At 44.5% G+C, this 17,741-nt stretch overlaps 1 protein-coding gene and 1 long non-coding RNA gene across 3 annotated transcripts in view; one reads left to right on the top strand and one right to left on the bottom strand.

Moving 5' to 3' along the window:
- LOC131120573 (receptor-type tyrosine-protein phosphatase N2-like) overlaps nt 1–17,741 on the bottom strand; it is a 98,255-nt gene that overhangs the window by 68,659 nt on the left and 11,855 nt on the right. Inside the window, exons 4-11 of the mRNA XM_058065242.1 lie at nt 17,021–17,141; nt 16,792–16,930; nt 16,309–16,579; nt 15,965–16,249; nt 15,426–15,466; nt 14,502–14,848; nt 14,288–14,374; nt 9,675–9,754 (exon numbers count right to left, since the gene is read on the bottom strand). Of these exons, the coding sequence (XP_057921225.1) occupies nt 9,675–9,754; nt 14,288–14,374; nt 14,502–14,848; nt 15,426–15,466; nt 15,965–16,249; nt 16,309–16,579; nt 16,792–16,930; nt 17,021–17,141 (1,371 nt within the window). The remainder of the gene's footprint in view (nt 1–9,674; nt 9,755–14,287; nt 14,375–14,501; nt 14,849–15,425; nt 15,467–15,964; nt 16,250–16,308; nt 16,580–16,791; nt 16,931–17,020; nt 17,142–17,741) is intronic.
- On the top strand, nt 1,821–14,480 carry LOC131120730 (uncharacterized). Of its 2 annotated transcripts, XR_009127380.1 has the most exons (4): nt 1,821–1,989; nt 5,309–5,390; nt 5,469–5,652; nt 11,198–14,480. It is a non-coding gene; the product is annotated as an uncharacterized LOC131120730 (long non-coding RNA). The 2 variants fall into 2 exon arrangements; XR_009127328.1 differs by lacking the exon at nt 11,198–14,480 and having other exon boundaries at nt 5,469–8,828.

Raw genomic sequence — 17,741 nt, 5'->3', positions numbered from 1 at the left:
ATAGAGCTGTCCCAAATCCTTTATTTTCATTGTACATTTACCAGGAATTGTAAGGTACTACTGTATTACTGCCAAGACAGTCTACGAAAACCAAGGCAAAATTTGACAAAAGATTTTGACAAAACCCATCCATTAATTTTCTATGCCGCTTATCCTAACTTGGGTCAAGTTATGCTGGAGCCTATCCCAGCTGTCTTGTGGCGAGAGGCGGGGTCCACCCTGGACTGGTGGCCAGCCAATCCCAGGGCACATCCACTCACATTCATACCTATGGACAATTTGACGTGGCCAATTAACCTAGCATGTTTTTGGAATGTGGGAGGAAACCGGAGTACCTGGAGAAAACCCACACATGCACGGGGAGAACATGCAAACTTCACATGGAGAATCCAACCCAGGTATTCCCGATCTCCTGACTGTGTGCGCTACATGCTAACCACTCAGCACCATGCAAGTTGATAAAACTCAATTATCCAAAAACTGATTGTGTTTACCCGTTTCTTCTTCTTCTGTTCATTACTTTCCACAGCTTGACCATCAGCCGCCATTGCGTGTCCTCTGCCGCCAATATTTCAATGAAGTCTCTCCCCTTCCGCTATGTAGCCAAAATGCATGTTGTGTGCACTGCCTTTTGACTTCCCAGCATGAATGCACTCATGCACTCAAAAGCGTAAGCACACACCTGAGACGTCATCGTCTGCCATCATGACCAGGCCTCACAGCGCCAGCTAGTGGCCTGGCGTTCACACTACAAGACGACTAGTCATATTTGGTTACGTGTCTCTCTGGATTCTTTTCAGCATTCACGGCGACAAACAACATTCAAAATGGCTTCAAAGGCAGCCACTTATCTTTTTAATTAGCTGCAGCTGGATAGCAAGTTGATATTGTCAGCTGAGGACAACCAGGACGTCCATCCTCTCGCTCTGCACTCGCTCCCGCTTCCCTGTTCGCACTGATAAAAAAATATCAAAGCTAAAAGCCGGCCAAAGGTGGATAGATGAAATCTCTTTATGATGCAAAAACACAGCAGAAGAACAGGAGAGGACTGGGAGGGGGAGGTGCACAGGATATTGAACCTGCAGCTGAAGAAACAAAACAGCATCTTTCATCAGCCGCAGATTAAAGTACAAACCCGAGAAGGGACACAAAAGAAGAGGTTCCTAATTACATTCTCTATTTCTCGCACGCACACTCAGGCACACACACAGCATCAGGTTATGTGGGTCTAATAGGCAATTCAAGAAGCTATTTACACTTCAAGGTGCTAATGCAACACTTAGCTCAATCTTATTACCACCACTGTGCCACCAACACACACACACACGTGCGAGGCCTTGCAGACCTTTGCTCATGCTTTTTGTTTGAAGACATTCTAATCAGTTCCTCAAACAACAGCTTGACTTGCTTTCGCTTGTTTCCAGCGAGAACCGCTATATTCCACATGACACACTGGCAAGGGAAAGGACACCTTGCAAACTGGTTGTCAAGGTAACAACAACAGCATTAAAAGGAACTAGCGCAAAAAGCCACCAGCTCATGAGCGGTCACATTTGGATTTTGAAAAGCCCAGTACAAAACAGCTGCTTTCTTCTTGGATAAAATACGGTACCGACTATCCAAGATGTGCTTACTGTACACATGGAACTTTCCAGAAGGTCCTGACCACAATGAGCTTGGGAAAGTTGAGAAATGTGAAAATGAACGTGCACTCTCTTATTAATAAGGGCATGCAGCCTAGGAGAGCGGAAAGGAAGGCGGGGCTTCATTAATTATGCACAAAAAGAGGAAGTACAAAGCAGGGACTGGTCTTTGAAGATAGCAAACACTAAAAAAAAACACTAAATGTCACTCGCAGCCTTTGAAGCTCTTTTGTCCTGGCATCTCCCAACACATGAAACAGTGGACGGTGACCGTGAGGTTAGAACCCAAGGATACAGCGCCTTTAAAAAACAATGATAGGAGAAAGCACACTGATCCTGATACCAGGTAAACAAAAATACCCATCATGTAACTTGGAACTCGTCTCGGGATTTGACTCAAGACTTTCATTGACATCACCATTGCTCTATCGTTTCCAGCAAGACAACACATTTTTCCACAGATTCTGCCGAATTGAATGAATCTATGATCCATTGAGATTTAGCATCAATGAGGGTGTTCCTTATAGTCCTGCGAGGGAGGGTGGTAGAAAGTTATTCACATGCACGCAAACACACGTGCAAAGTTCATTTGGGAAAATGAATATATCTTGAATATGGATGGGTTTTACAGGCATTGACCAAATTGCATCTGTATTACCGAGCACCAATTCACGTAAAATTAAAAGAGTACAATGTTTGGATACCTAAACGACAGTCTCCGTGGGGTGTCATGGTGCCGGTCATAACAACATAAAATTCCCAAGAGACAACACTCACAACCAAAATCTTTAGCACTACTTTTGTTTGGAAAGTAAGCCTGGAATGTTTATATGCAACAATTTAGATGACATTGACATCATCTAAAATGAATGTATCAATGACAACTGGATAGCAGAGAGTTTGTATTTAAATTGTGAACTCCATCTAGCAAAATGGTGATTTATTTCAATGCTTCTCAGGAGCAACAACCCCAAAACCGAAGCGGATGTCATTTAAAGACATGCTCACCAACACTAAAGAGTTGTAGAGAGTTATACTATGCATTAGCATGATTGCTTCTTCAAGGACAGCTTCTCACGTAATAGCATAGAGCTTAGTCTTCTTCTGCAAACGAGGCCATTCAATGACAACAATCACACCCTAGCGTTAGTAGTAGTGTAGTTCACAGCAAACAAGTTACTGTATTTTCTGGACTATAAGTCACTCCGGAGTATAAGTCGCACAAGGCCAAAAATGCATAATTAGGTAGAAAAAAACATGCATAAATCGCACTGGAGTATAAGTCACATTTTTTGCGGGTAATTTATTTTCCAAACTACTTGACCAAAACAGACATTACGTCCTCTTTGAAGGCAAATTCTAACAATAAAAGAATAGAGAACAGGCTGAATAGGTGTAAGATATGCTAACACAATGGTTATTCAGCTACACCAAAAATAAACATGAACACAAAAGGTTTTCCAGTGTTAATGTAACAAACACTTTTTTCATTTATAAGACGCTCTGGAGTATAAGTTGCAGGAACAGCCAACCTATGAAAAAAGTGGGACTTATAATCCGTAAAATACGTTATTTATTTTTACTTAAAAGTTATTTGCCCTCCATGAACCCGCATCACACCGTTTCTCCAGAAGGGAAAGGAAAGGAATAGGAGTATGTAGAGCTGGGTCTGAGCTGTACTTAAGGGTTTTCATGTGGAAGAAACCCACGGTCGTGAGCTTTGGGTAGTGACCATTGAGAAGAGAGAGGTGAAGTAGCTTGAACATTTAATCAGGATGCCTCACGGACACTTCCTCGGGGAGGTGGTCGGGGCACATTCAACCGGTAGGAGGCCTCGGACATGTTGAAGAGACTATGTTTCTCAACTGGCCTGGGAATGCCTTGGGATCTGCTGAGAAGGACTGTATGAAGTAACCGGGAAGAGGAAGTCTGGGCTTTCCTATTTCCCTATCGGATGAGCGGAAGAAGATGGGTGGATTTCTGAAACACCTGCAAACAGTTGGGGTGGTGTTTTGGTACATTGTTAAAGGGACCTATGATGCTTTCCCCTTTCTGACCTATAAATGTAGTTAGAATGTTGGATTCTGGTGTTAAAGGGGACCTATGATGCTTTCCCCTTTCTGACCTATAAATGTAGTTAGAATGTTGGATTCTGGTGTTAAAGGGGACCTATGATGCTTTCCCCACTTTTCTGACCTATAACTGTAGTTAGAATGTTGGATTCTGGTGTTAAATGTTGCCAAAGTTTAAGATAATGAGGTTTGCGCATTGGGAAGTGAGCCCTGAAAGAAGGTTGGGATGGCTGAAAACACTAGGTTTCAAAAGACATGGTAAAACGGCCCCTTTGTGATGTCACAGAGGGGTGGACTTCCTTATATGGGCGTGTCTGTAAGCCAGATAAGCTCTCTGCCCTCTTCCAAGCTCTTCTCCTCTTACTTCAACATACTGTATTATGTAACATATTGCCATATACCATATCATCCTGTACCATAACTGTATGATCCAGTTGTAAAATTATTATTTCTAGAATAAGAAACAATTCTGGCCGGCGCTACAGGCGAGGTTCGTTTTAGCGATGCTAGCATGCTAACAAGGTTTGCTCCTCCAGCTGGCATTGAGAAACAAGTCATGAGGGGTAGAGGAGGAGGGCAGCGGGCTGTTCGTGAGTGCAGTGGTAATCAAAGACGGAGCCCTTGAGACAGACCAATCAGTCTGGCTGAGGCTACATCTCATCAGGCGCAGCAAGGATGGATAAAAATGAGCCTGCGGGTTGCGGGGGGCCTCATCAGGCTGCGAAGGGCCGAGTGCTCCAAATGTCAATGTTTGCTTTTGTGACGTCACCAGAAAGACGCTCCCTTGGAATGTTTCATTCCATGACAGAACGCGGTTTAAGTGGCGAGAGGTAATAATTAGATCCACTAATCAGACAGACAGCTTCATTACTGGCGAGGATATTAAAAACTTCCAGCAGACCGTTCCACTCTCAATCCTTTGCTCTCCATGTAGAAAATGTAAATGATTCAAGTTTCAGACCCGACCAGGCCACTTCCTGCCTTGGACTGGGATTGCAGCACTAACGGCTTATCAATTATACGCAAGGCGGGAGGATTTAAATGAGATTATGAATAATAAATAAAGCCAAGAGGCACCTTCACACCGTCCTGTCGCTGTGGAGCGAAAAGGCTATTATGGATCTCTTCACGGGTTAAATTACAACACTGTTGTTTTTAGTTATCCAAGGTCAGCAAGCACCAAATAATTAGTAACATTACTGTTTTATTGTTTAACATTTGAATGTTAACTTATTTTTACACTTTCATGACACAGTTTGACCCTTATTGTTGGGGGATTACTTTGGGATTGTATGTTTAAATTTTATGTTTTGTCTTCTTAGATCATTTTCTGCAAATAAGCTGCTTTTATAGATAAATATTATCCGTTTCTCAAGAGTATTTCAAACCAGGGTGGGGACACAAATCATTTTTGTCCCCTCAAGAGGGCATGACAGAAAATAGAGAACCACTAGCTTGTGGATGTAGTGAATTGGACAAGTGAAGTGGACGCTCGTATTACATTTTGAAGTCTTCTGGAGCAATCTTTTTTGATCTGACAAATCTTAAGTTTGATCAAGTGTAGAATTACTAAAGCGTCTGTTTGGACCACAGCAGATGTTGAACTCCGATGGAAAAAGGCGTCTCACGTCTCATCATCGGAGCCGCCGAGTGACGCTGGGAGCAGCAAATGGAGGTAAGATTACAAGGTTTATAGTGTGTCTTTCTAATATAATTCCAATATAATGTGTCCAAAAAAATCCACTATCACCAGTGGGTTTCAAAAGGCTGAAAAACTGTGTGATGAAGAAGCCGGCCCAAGCTAAAGGGTGGACTTGCCTCAAGAAGAAATTGGCACAGAGAACAACAACAAAAGAGACTGACAAAGTGTGTGATGAAGGAATTACAAGGCTGATGCTAAAGAACATGGCTTTAAACACCGATGAATGACTTTTATGGTAGGTTATTTTCTGATTAGGTGGGTTACATTTATTTAATCAAAAGTTTCCAAAAATCTTTCTGTGTAACACCTTTGTGTGTACTGAATATTCCATGTTACGACGTGGCCACCTGGGGCAATTTTTGTACAATTTTTTTTTCTTTAAATTGAGTTGCTGTGCCTTAATCGGGGCGCTCTATAGGAAATTGCGGTATACGTTTAATTTCCTATATTCAGACAAGTTAATTTAGATATGTTAGGTTTTTACCTTCACATCAGATGGTACGTTCTCAATGAACCAATATCATCCCTGAATTGTATCCGCAACCATGAATCCTGATACAAATCATATTGTTACTAAAATGAATGGTTACACCCCTTCCATAAAGCAACTTGTGTGAATATAAGAAATGAAACATATATTTCCTCCTGGCTGGACTAGGCCACTGACACACCAGGAGGCGAGAGGAAGAGCGAGCATCAATAAGCAGGCAAAGTGAGCACCGGATGAAACACATTACTTTGACCTAAAGAGCTCAGTAATTACGTTTGGCATTTTGACGAGAGTTTAGCTGCGTTGAAGGTCAGCCTGTCAGCGTGCACATCTATGCTAATCTACTCGGAGGACGTGGAAAGTGGAGGGAAGGAGAGAAAAGCCCCCCTCTACCCCAACGCAGTCACCTAAACCACCTCCTCATCCTACAAACAGCATCAGGACCACTTTGCAATCATGCAAAGACACCTTGTGAACGCCCTACACATCATCATTAGCATTATTATAAATATTACCAGTATTATGTTATCGCTGTAGATGTGATTAGTATCATAATGATGACTCATTAATATTTATGTATGGGATCATTTTAATGTATATTTATTCATTCATTCATTTTCTACCGCTTATCCTCACAAGGGTCGCGGGGGTGCTGGAGCCTATCCCAGCTGTCTTCGGGAGAGAGGCGGGGTGCACCCTGGATTGGTGGCCAGCCAATCACAGGGCACATATAGACAAACAACCATTCACACTCACATTCATACCTATGGACAATTTGCATGTTTTTGGAATGGGGGGGGGGGGACCCATGCATGCACGGGGAGAACATGCAAACTCCACACAGAGATGGTCGAGGGTGGAATTGAACTCGGGTCTCCTAGCTGTGAGGTCTGCGCGCTAACCACTCGATCACCGCGCAGCCATAACCCAATTTAACATAACCCAATTTCTGTTTTTTTACATCCAGTATATCTCACCACCCCCCAACCCCCCACCCACACACACACAAGCTCATTCATCACTTCATGCTTTAATACGATGATAGACAGCTGTCACACTGGCACATATTAATGAGTTCTAATACAAATAAAAGGAGGAATGCATGGCTGCAGTTGACGAAACCAAACATGCTGAAGACTTCCTCCAGCATGTGTCACTCAAAAACGGAGCATTATTATCGTTAAAGTATCGTGATAATTGAAGTGTCCAGTAGGATTCATCTTCCAGAAGTGGAAGAAAACTAGAACGCTAGTGTTAAATGCTAGTTCAGCGTGCTGGCCCGGTGTCCGCATAAGGTCCAAACCCACTTTTAAGTCGTAGCGGTTCCGTGCTGAAGAGCAGAAGTCAAGAGAACAGCCGGCGTCGGGCGTAGGGTGCCTCAGCTGCTTTAAGTGCTAATTGAGCTGCTCGCTGTCCTGACCCTGACCTCCGGCCTATTCTTGGGGGCCCGTTCTCACGGCCGTGATGCACCGCTGGAAGTAGCCTCCGAGCCCCCATCGCCCCTCCCGCCCCCGCCGCAACAATAAAGGTCAGCGCCTGGCTGCCCACCATCTTGACATCCACCCCCACGTTTGACAATGGCGAGGTCTCACAATGGCGGCCGCACGTGACACGAGCATCAGCTTCTTAAAATGCAACAGCACGACTGCTCAGTCGGCCTGCAACACGCTGACCCCTGGAACCCGGGGGGACCGGGGTCACCATCGATTCGGTCACACGCAACTTGTGCAGCATAAACACTGCTAAGCTTTAGCTAGGCTCAAATATTTCACACGTGTCACATGTTGTATCTGGTACTTCCAATTACATACGTGAGCTACAGAAAGATTTTATTACTAAGCACTCGGAGGATTCCAGCTCTAGTTTTAATACATTTCATCTTTGAATGAGCGGATGAATGATTTGGAAGTTCATCCTTTTCTTATTAAGTGGTACTTTTTGGGGTTTTTTTGCAACCGTATCTGGAATTAAAAGAGAGCGCAGGGAGGTCAGAGGTCACCGGTCCTGTTCACTCTGTACCCAGATGCATGGAGAAGTTCCAACCCAAATAACACTGCAAATTGCAGTACTGATGAAAAAGAACAATGATATATACGACTACTTTATGGATGACAACCATCTTGTCTTAAATGTGAACACGACCCGGGAAATGGTGTTTGACCCCCGGGGTATGGGTGAGCACAGGCCTGTGGTCATCCACCACCCAGCCACTGCTCAGGTGCAGCCATACAAGTATCTCGGTATGTTCACTGAACACTCTCATCTGCTGCAGGTTACAACAGTGGTTGTATTTCCATCTTTTACAGAGCGGCATTAGAAAGCCGAATTAGACACGGTATGACAGTTTGGTTTGGTAAGCTATCTGTGCAACTAAAGAATAAACCAGGTCAACTAATGCATGGATACAAAAGAACTCTGCTCCTGTCAAAAGATTTATGAGCGGGAGATGGTCGATGATCCATCACACACCCTGCGGTGAGTTTGAGCTGCTACCGTGGGGTACAAAGTACACAGTTCCTCACTGCAGACTCAACGTACTTCAAAAGTCATCAAATTGGGAAATAAGAATAGATAAGACCCCATGTGTATGTTTTTTTTTTTTTAAACTATCTGCATGTAAATGTATTAATTGTTGACTAGAATTGTATTTCTATTATTTCAGTGGTTTAACTATGACTATTACTTTGATTCTGGTGTTTATTATCCTGGGAGCTATTTATTTATTCATGTTTTAAGCAGACATGCATTATTTATTGTTGCATATATGCAGTGCTACAGGGACTGGCAACACCTTGTTTTTGCACTCTTTGGCATCATACTTTTATGTGTACATGCTACATCTAAGTATTGTTTTAGTCTAAAATATTATTATCATTGAATCTTGAGATATATGCAAAATAAAAACATTTTCACTAAATACACTTTCAAATGCTACTGTTTGGTTTTAATGAAATTATGACATATGTTGGTCTATTTTTTTGCTTGTGCCCCCCCCCCCCCACACACACACATGTTAAGTGCTTGTAGTTTTAATTGACTTCTGTTTTCATAAAATTGCATAAAAGTGCATTAACAACAATGGCGGCAAATAGCATTAACACTTTAACACATCAACAGCGTGTATGTGTATGTGTGTGTATGTAATGAGTGGAGGGTGTTGATGAAGTGATAAAAAACAACGGGAAGAATGCTGACAGCCTCTCGAGAGATGAAAGAAATACAAGTGTGATGCACATTTGTTTGACCCGATTGTTATCATTTACATTCAGATTTGTTTATTTTAACATTGTTTTCATTTCATTTCATCTCACTGAATTTTACACATACAGCTAGGAGACCCGAGTTCGATTCCACGCTCGTTTGTATTGTGTTGTTTGCATTTCTCCCCGTGCATGCGTGGGTTTTCTCCGGGTAATCCGGTTTCCTCCCACATTCCAAAAACATGCTAGGTTAATTGGCCACTCCAAACTGTCCGTAGGTATGAATGTGAGTGTGAATGGTTGTTTGTCTATATGTGCCCTGTGATTGGCTGGCGACCAGTCTAGGGTGTACCCCGCCTCTCGCCCCAAGACAGCTGGGATAGGCTCCTGCACCCCCACGACCCTCATGAGGATAAGCGGTAGAAAATGAATGAATTTTACAGCTAAAGTAAGCAACCAAGGTGTCAGTAGAGAGCTGCTGTACGCTTGCATACTATAGCACGTGAACCAGAACCAAAGAGTCCAGAAGTAGAGCCCAGAAATCATACATTTGCAGAACAAACCTACCAGCCACGTGTACTACGTCGGCGGTGCTGACGTTGTGACGGTTTGGACTCACTTTGAAGGTAACGGCAGGGCCCACCACTCTGAAAGACACACATATAAACATACGTTACAAGATATATCTCCTGAGGAAGGTTCATTCCAATTCTATTCACTCCAATTCCAATTTGTCCAATGGTGGGATGCATACAGAAAATGGAAGAATGTGAGCCTTTGCGTCCTGCACGCTAGACTACTGTAACGGTTTCTCATCAGGCTCCCATAATGCTGCTGCTTGAGTCCTGACTAGAACCTTCAGATATGACCATATCTGAATGACCAAGTGACCATGACCAAGTCCAATGCTTTAAACTCCGCACTTACTTCCTTTCACTCAGAGAGTAAACTTTAAAACCCTAACTAAAAGTTGCATTACTTGGCGGGAAATGTTGGTAAACATCTTCCTCCGCAAACGTTGGTACTTAGAGCTACATTTCATGTTGAAAAGGGTGCATATTCTTTCACTTGTGTTTTTCTAACATGGGAATCAGCCACGCCGGATGGTGAGTCCAAGAAAACAAACTCATACTCCCTTGAAAAAACAGAACTACTAAATAAATAGCACTACATATACGTCACAATGCTGTCCCTAATGTGGGAGCAAACATATAGACATAGGGAAAAGGTTTTTTAGGCTAAGACCTAGTGGTCAAGTTTGTCATCAGAATCAGAAATGGTTTATTGCCAGGTATGATCAAACACATACTAGGAATTTGTAGGTGCAGACACATCTATAAAAAAAGAATGAAAATACAAAATATCCAGAATAAACATAAATATATATACACAGTCTGTTTTTTGTTTGTTATTCCGGAAGTGCAGTCTGATTGTTTTCCTTACGTTGTTTTCATGACGGTCAATAACATGGAACATATATTCATTCATTTACTATGCTGCTCATCCTTACTAGGGGGGCGGGGGTATGCCTATCCCTCTATCCCGGCTGACTTTGGCAGGGAGGCAGGGTCAACCCCGGACTGGTTGCCAGTCAGTCGCCGGGCACATTTAGACAAGTTAGTCACCAGTTAACCTAAGATGCATAGTTTTGGAATGTGGGAGGAAAGCGGACATAAAAAAGGATGCACACAAGGAGAGAACATGCAAACTCCACAAAGAGAGGCCCAACAGAGCCAACGGGGATTCAAAGCCAGATCTTCCATATCTCCTGACTGTATGGCCAGCATGCTAGCCACTCGTGCACCATGCGACCCTATGTTCATTCAGTTCAAGATATTATGTGTTCCAAATGTTCTGTGCTGTGCTGAGTCACGGAGTTTAGCTTCAGCAAAGGATGTTCAATCAGTTTGTTGCTGAAGAAGCACAAGAAGAAGACATATAGAGCTTTTCCTGGAGCGTTGTGTGCCCGCCAAATAAATCAGGAGTCACTGAAAGACGGAGACGGAGAGTCTGGGTGGTCGGGGGGGGCGGGAGCAGAGCCGCCCAATCAGATTAACCTTTTGTTTTCTCTGCTGTAATTCCCACTAAAGGCCCACAAGTAAGATGGATGTCCTCATCCATCCCAGAATGCATTGAGGGCCACTGCAGCGCCGCTGCTGTGAAACAGCGACACAACGTGAATGGAACTCCTCCTCGTGCTGCCGCCACAAATATGTTCCGTGTTCTCTGGGATTTAAGCGGCAGCTTTTCACGTCAGCTTAATGGATTCCAATTGTCTGCTTTGGAGTGGCTTTTACACGCCGAGCTGATCCACACACAGCACACGCTACAAATATATACGACTCTGGCAGCGGTGTCTAAAGCGTGGCTGGGGGACCATTTGCGGACGGTGCTGATGTTTTAGTTCTCGAAGAAAATTTGTCTTAAACTGTATTATGGAAAGCAGGAAGTGAACAAATGTAACAGTTACTGATTGTAAAAGTACCAGATAGAGGGGTAGGATTTAATAAGATTTGCTTCTTCCTACTCCTTTTGGACATGTGGAACTGGGAACTGATTATGGGATGCACTCAATTGTAATCTGATGCATGTTCAAATGAAATAAAACCATTACCGTTACCATTACAAAAAAGCATTGCATGGTACACGGCTTTTCCAAGGGTCGGGCACTCACATGGGCGGAGCAGCAGATTGAGAAAAATAAAGAAAAATATATTTTTGCTACTGAAACCCTGTCTTTTGAGGCAACAAAAAAAACTAGTGTATCAATGTAAATTGATATTTTTTAGTATTCACATTCCGGAGCTGAAAGATGTGATCAGGCCAAACCAATCCATCCATTTTCTATGTAGCTTATCCTCATGAGGGATGCTGGAGCCTATCCCAGCTGACTTCTAGCAAGAGGTGGCATACAGTTCAGGCCAAACTAAATATTAACATGGACAGTATGCAACGGTGCAGCTACCAAGGTGGCAGAAGTGCATCTGATGTGCTTGCATGGATCATTTGCATGCATTAACACACTCAGCGACTGTGATTGGCTGGCAACCAGGCCAGGGTGTACCCCGCCTGTCGCCCGAAGACAGCTGGGATAGGCTCCAGCATCGGATGAAAGACAAGAGTCTATTTTTTTTTCTTTCTTTTCGTGGGTTCCATGTTTATATAGTCATAGAAAACAATATTCTGTGTGCCAAAATGGCCTAAAATGGCTTGGAAGGGCTGTCTTTTGAAAATGGCCGGTGTGTGGATTGGACGAGGTTTATTGTGTTAAATAAACAAAACGTTATAAATATGAAAGTGGCCACTGCATACCTCATTCATTCTATCTTAAAAACATGCTTTAATAAAACTTACTAACTTCATGGGCTACACAAGCTCATTAGATCCAATACAAGACGTCCTTTTATGGTTGTTTCAGTCAACTTGCATTCAGTACCGGTGAGGCAGTGACCCACCAGATCCAGTAGATGGTGCTGAACCCATACAACATACATTTTCAATTCAACACATTTTCACGGTGGAGAGCTATCAGGGACATCCCTGAATATGACAACTCTCCGTGGACACTTTGACCTTGCATCATTATTATTACATTATTAGTGTTGCATTCTGATCCTATATTGCTACATTGTTTACCCTGTTTCTATTCTCCGCTTGGGCATCTCCCTGTGGAGTTTGCATGTTCTCCCCATGCATGCGTGGCTTTTCTCCGGGTACTCCGGTTTCCTCCCACATTCCAAAAACATGCTAGGTTAATTGGCCACTCCAAATTGTCCATAGGTATGAATGTGAGTGTGAATGGTTGTTTGTCTATATGTGCCCTGTGATTGGCTGGCCACCAGTCCAGGGTGTACCCCGCCTCTCACCCGAAGACAGTTGGGATAGGCTCCAGCATACCCGCGACCCTCGTGAGGATAAGCGGCATAGAAAAAGGATGTATGGATGTTTACCGTTAGATAATACACCTATGTATATGTACATATATATATGATATATATGTATGTACATATATACACATGTATATATAAAAAAATGTATATATATATGTGTGTGTGTGTGTGTGTGTGTGTGTGTGTGTGTGTGTGTGTGTGTGTGTGTGTGTGTGTGTGTGTATATAAAATATACATCTATTCCACCACAAAGTAAATCCCACAGGAAGTAACCGAGTGGGAAGCGTGAAAATAAGGCGAGACTATTATTTGCGCTTCCAGCAAAGCGCTAGAAGCATCCATCAAGTGCGCGCTGTCATCCATCAGCCAGCTGAGGCTGGGATGATGTGAGGAAATCACTCATGTCTACTTGATCGATGACATCCGCTCATACGCCACCTTCAACCTCGTAAATAATATCCATATTTTCTTTTCTTTTTTGGCCGTTAAAGGACAAATAAGGAGCTCTACATTGTGAGGCAGGAGTCAAGAGTGTGTATGCGTGTGAGATGTGGATAAAAATCCCATTCATGTATTTTTACCAGTCCGCATCCTTGCTTGCCTCCATCCTCATCATCCTACATTTAGCCAGTATCAGCCCACTCTCCCCCCCTGGTGGCGACTCTTGACATGACCCCCTTCCCGCCGTCCCACAGCCCAGGCAGACGTTACATCACTTCACCTCTCATCTACGCTGACTAACAGGTATGTCGTGGACGACATTATTTGGCGCCCCATTGTGGTTAAAGGCCAACCACGTCCACGTCCACAACCATGTCCACGTCACCAGCCAACAGAGCGGCTGATAGCATCATCTGTGAGACTGATGCTCGAAGCCTTGACTGTTCCTAATGTTGTGGCTGGAGTAAATGTGAGGCACAGCGTGGCCGCAGAGCTATGCTGCCCAGCTGCACCACGGACAGAGGCCCCCCCTGGAATCAGGGTGGTAAAGAAACAAAGCATGCAGTATAAATCAGACCCACAGCATCAATGGGGAGCTTTTGTCTTTCATGGCGGAGAGAAGAGACCACGCTGACAAATTGCCAGCAGCTCCCCCTGCTGGGCACATCCAAAAAGGACCCCTGGCCCTGACACCACCATGTACTCCCCCTGGCAGAGTGTGTTCTCCACTTTTCATTCAGGCCAGCAGGGAACAAAAGATGCATAAAAGCAGGAGAAGCGTGGAGGCCCACGCAGCAGCACAGTGATGTGGGTGGTCGTACAACGTGTGTGTGCGTGTTTAATACATACGAGAGCTCAGCAAAGTCGGTCATTTGGATTCTGGCCATGCGAGCCAGGATCTCCATCATGTGCAGACCTTCATCAGTCTGCAAGCCGCTGAAGATGATGATGATAATACATAGGAGGAGGAAGGAGGAAGGAAAGAAGAATAGTGTTCATCACATGATACCAGGTATCAGGATATCTTAATATCTCAGCCGGAGCGAGAACAGGAAGTACTCACTCGGTGTCGGTGATGACGTAGCCAAAGACGTCATCCACCTTGTTCCTGTCGGCTTTGACGTCCAGCTGGAGCTCAGGGACGTTCAGCATCTTCTTATGCGCCTCCTCATATTTCAGCGCCGCAGGGGGCGGGGCCACTTCCTTGACCCAGCCCTCCACCTCTGACACCTCCTCCACGGACTGGGTGGTGTCCTTCTTCTGTAGCGCCTCGCCCCCCTCGCGGGTGCGGCTCTGGACATTCTCGAGCCCCGCCCTCCTCTGAGGTCCAGGAGGAGGAAGAGGGGGGTCAGTGAAGGGACTTTGGTCCAAGTAGGCCAGAAGTTTGCTGAACACGTTTGGACTCTCAGGCTGGAAGGAAAGACATAGTACACACTGGCTTGGTAAACCACACCCCCTGACGTCTTAAAGGGACAGTTTTGATTTTTCGACGTAAAGTTATGACATTCCCATCAGCTGTGTAGTCCATCAACAGCCACTTACCCCCTACTTGGTGATGAAGAACACAGTTCCCAGTAGTGGCTGGGCTGTGGCCTTGAAAACACCCACCCAGTGTGGAACCCCAGCCACTACATAGAACTACATTCTTCATCACCAAAACCAGGTCTCGCCTTAGGGGACCGAGTGGGGGGGCGCCGGGCTGGCTGGACCATGCTGTCACACAAGGGCTGCCTGACGTTTATTGATCCCCAAGGAAATTTCAACATCCAGTAGCTGACGTAGACTTTACGGGTAAATTAGAGACATAATAGCAAAAAAAAATAACATGTGGTCAAAAATGTATTCAAAATCAGCACAGACTATACAATCATGCATTTATGATAATACCCGGATAATGACAAGTAAACAGAGTACAATTTGGTGCTGATCCAAATGAAGATGGTTGCTTTGTCCATTAAAGAAAATGATAATAAAAAGGTGATCTCACCTTGTCCTCCATGTTCTTGTTGTCTGTCTGTTGGTGGACTTCTGTTAGGGAAAAACGTCCATTTATTGTGCTCATCAAAAACAGCAGGAAACGAGGCCATAAAAACAGGTAAATCCCGACTCAAGAACCTGAATTGATTCATCCATTTTCTCATAGGAAATAATGCAAATGTAAACGATCTGTTCTAGGGTCCAACTGTGGCAAGCATGCATGCATACAGGCTATTTGTTAAGGAACATATTAACATTCCTATGGGTCATACAAGTGTAAAAAAAAGAAGGTAAGCAATGTTGTTGAAAAAAATTGCTTACAATAGCTTAACATATATGGACTTCCATTGGATTGCTTTTAGAGTTGATTGGACTTGGCCTTGGCCACAACAAAAGCAATACCGTCATGGCATCACTAGAAGATCACAGCACTTACTAAACCATCTACAGCCACTAGGGGGCATACTGTGATGTATTAACCAGGATTATACTATCCAGCCATGTTTGATCGCAACTAAAAAGAAGAAATAAGAAGAGTTGCTGTTGTACCTTGAGGAACGTCAGTAGGTGTGATCCTCACAGTTGGAGCTCCTTCCATTAACTTCTTCTCATCATTCTTCTCATCATCCTTTTCTTGCTTTCCGTCACTCAACTCCCCTTCCAAGTCTCTCGGTCCAAGTTGTGCCCGTCCCCGATCCCCAGCCTGGTCATGGTCCACGACATGCAAAGCGTCCACGATCAGGTTTGACAGCTGGTCCACGTCATGCGGTGTCAGGTTGTCCACGTCCAGGTGCTGTTTTCCGATGTTCTTCAAGACATTCTGGATGAACTTCTCTGGAGGACACAAGACATGTCTTACAAAAAAAACAGCGCCTTGAAGGTCCAGGACTTACCATCTACTAATGTCAAAGGGTCCTTGGCTGAAGATCCTTTATTTTTGTCCAAATTGACGGGTCTGAATTTCAGTGTCTTGGGCTCAGAACTTTCTATTCCATAGCTGTAAACGGGCCTGAGGCGAGTTGAGGGTTCAAGCTGCCTCAAGGCGCTCAGAAGAACCTGAAGCTCTTCAGCTGAAAGGCTCTGCATCGCCTTGAGAGATGAAGACATTTTCTGACTGGTCGGGTCTGACTTGGAGCCGTAGAGGTCCGACTGGACTCGACCGCTCTGAAAGGTTGGAGAGAAACTGCTTTCAGAAACATTCTCAAGTACCAAGAAAGACGGCTGATTGACTTGAACAACAACGTTGCAGTCAATGCAAAATGTCCTGAAAACAACCAATCGGCGCCATTGACAGAATGTGTAGCTCAGCCCAGAGACGGGGAAATTCAGCCACTGATCCCCTTCAGAGGAGATTTCTTTCGATAAGTTCTTTTCACCTTGGCAGCAGCATTCAGGCCTTCAGTGATCCTCGGGCGGAGTCCAAGGCGTTGGAGGTACGTCTCCAGGTTCCTGTTAAGCTCTGCCTCTGCTGGCTTCAGTCTCTGCTCCACTGGGTCCATCACCTCTGCTTTGGTCCTGAGGGAGAGGTCCAAAACTCTTCTGTTTGCCATCATGGTCTGTGGAAAGGTTTCACTTGTGGACCACATAAAGCGAATAGCTTCTGACCTGCTGCTGTCTGCTGTCTTGTAGGAGGTGCTGCTCAGTGGCAGCCGGTGTGGGAACCTCCTGACTTTGGACAATTCTTTGGCCAGAACCTGCTGGGTGGTGTCATCCTCCCACGTCAGACCTGCACACACATGAGGAACCTTTAGAACATCATGACATCATCACTAGAGACCTTCAGGGGCCCGGAACGGAGAAGGAATCCTCCAGAATGAATCTGAACCCCAAGGAGAGACCAGAACCACACAGTGTGCAGAATCTGCAAATCCATTAGGCTGCTTTTCAGTGGAACACAACGAGCCGCGTCCTTGGAGACGCTGATGAGGAAGTTTGGATGACTCGGCAGAAAGCCTTCATCCTGCTCCTCTCCCTCATGCTATATTGTGCACAGCATGAATCAAGTTTATTTGTACTTCTAAACTTAATTAAGGTGTTTTTACTCACTTTTTGCCTCTCTTGGGGGAACATCACATGAAGAGCATATGAAAGTTTTCTTACGGAAAAGTTGGCAACAGCGGCCTCTCAGCAGTAACACACATTTGAACATTTGTAACGCCTCATTCTCTCCATCTTGGCATAGTGCAATGCTCTCGCACACGCACACATGCACTTTGGCCATGAAAGCATCATAAAGTGGTTGCTACTGGCAACGAGAGACATACCACATCAAGTGGGTTTGTCCACTGCTGCGATACGCCGCCATATTGGATGTGTCAAGACTGTG

Source organism: Doryrhamphus excisus, chromosome 1 (genome assembly GCF_030265055.1).
Source record: "Doryrhamphus excisus isolate RoL2022-K1 chromosome 1, RoL_Dexc_1.0, whole genome shotgun sequence".
In the NCBI taxonomy this organism is placed as follows: Eukaryota; Metazoa; Chordata; class Actinopteri; order Syngnathiformes; family Syngnathidae; genus Doryrhamphus; species Doryrhamphus excisus.
Note: the sequence above shows the minus strand (reverse complement) of the source record. Positions and strands in the feature narration are given on the sequence as shown.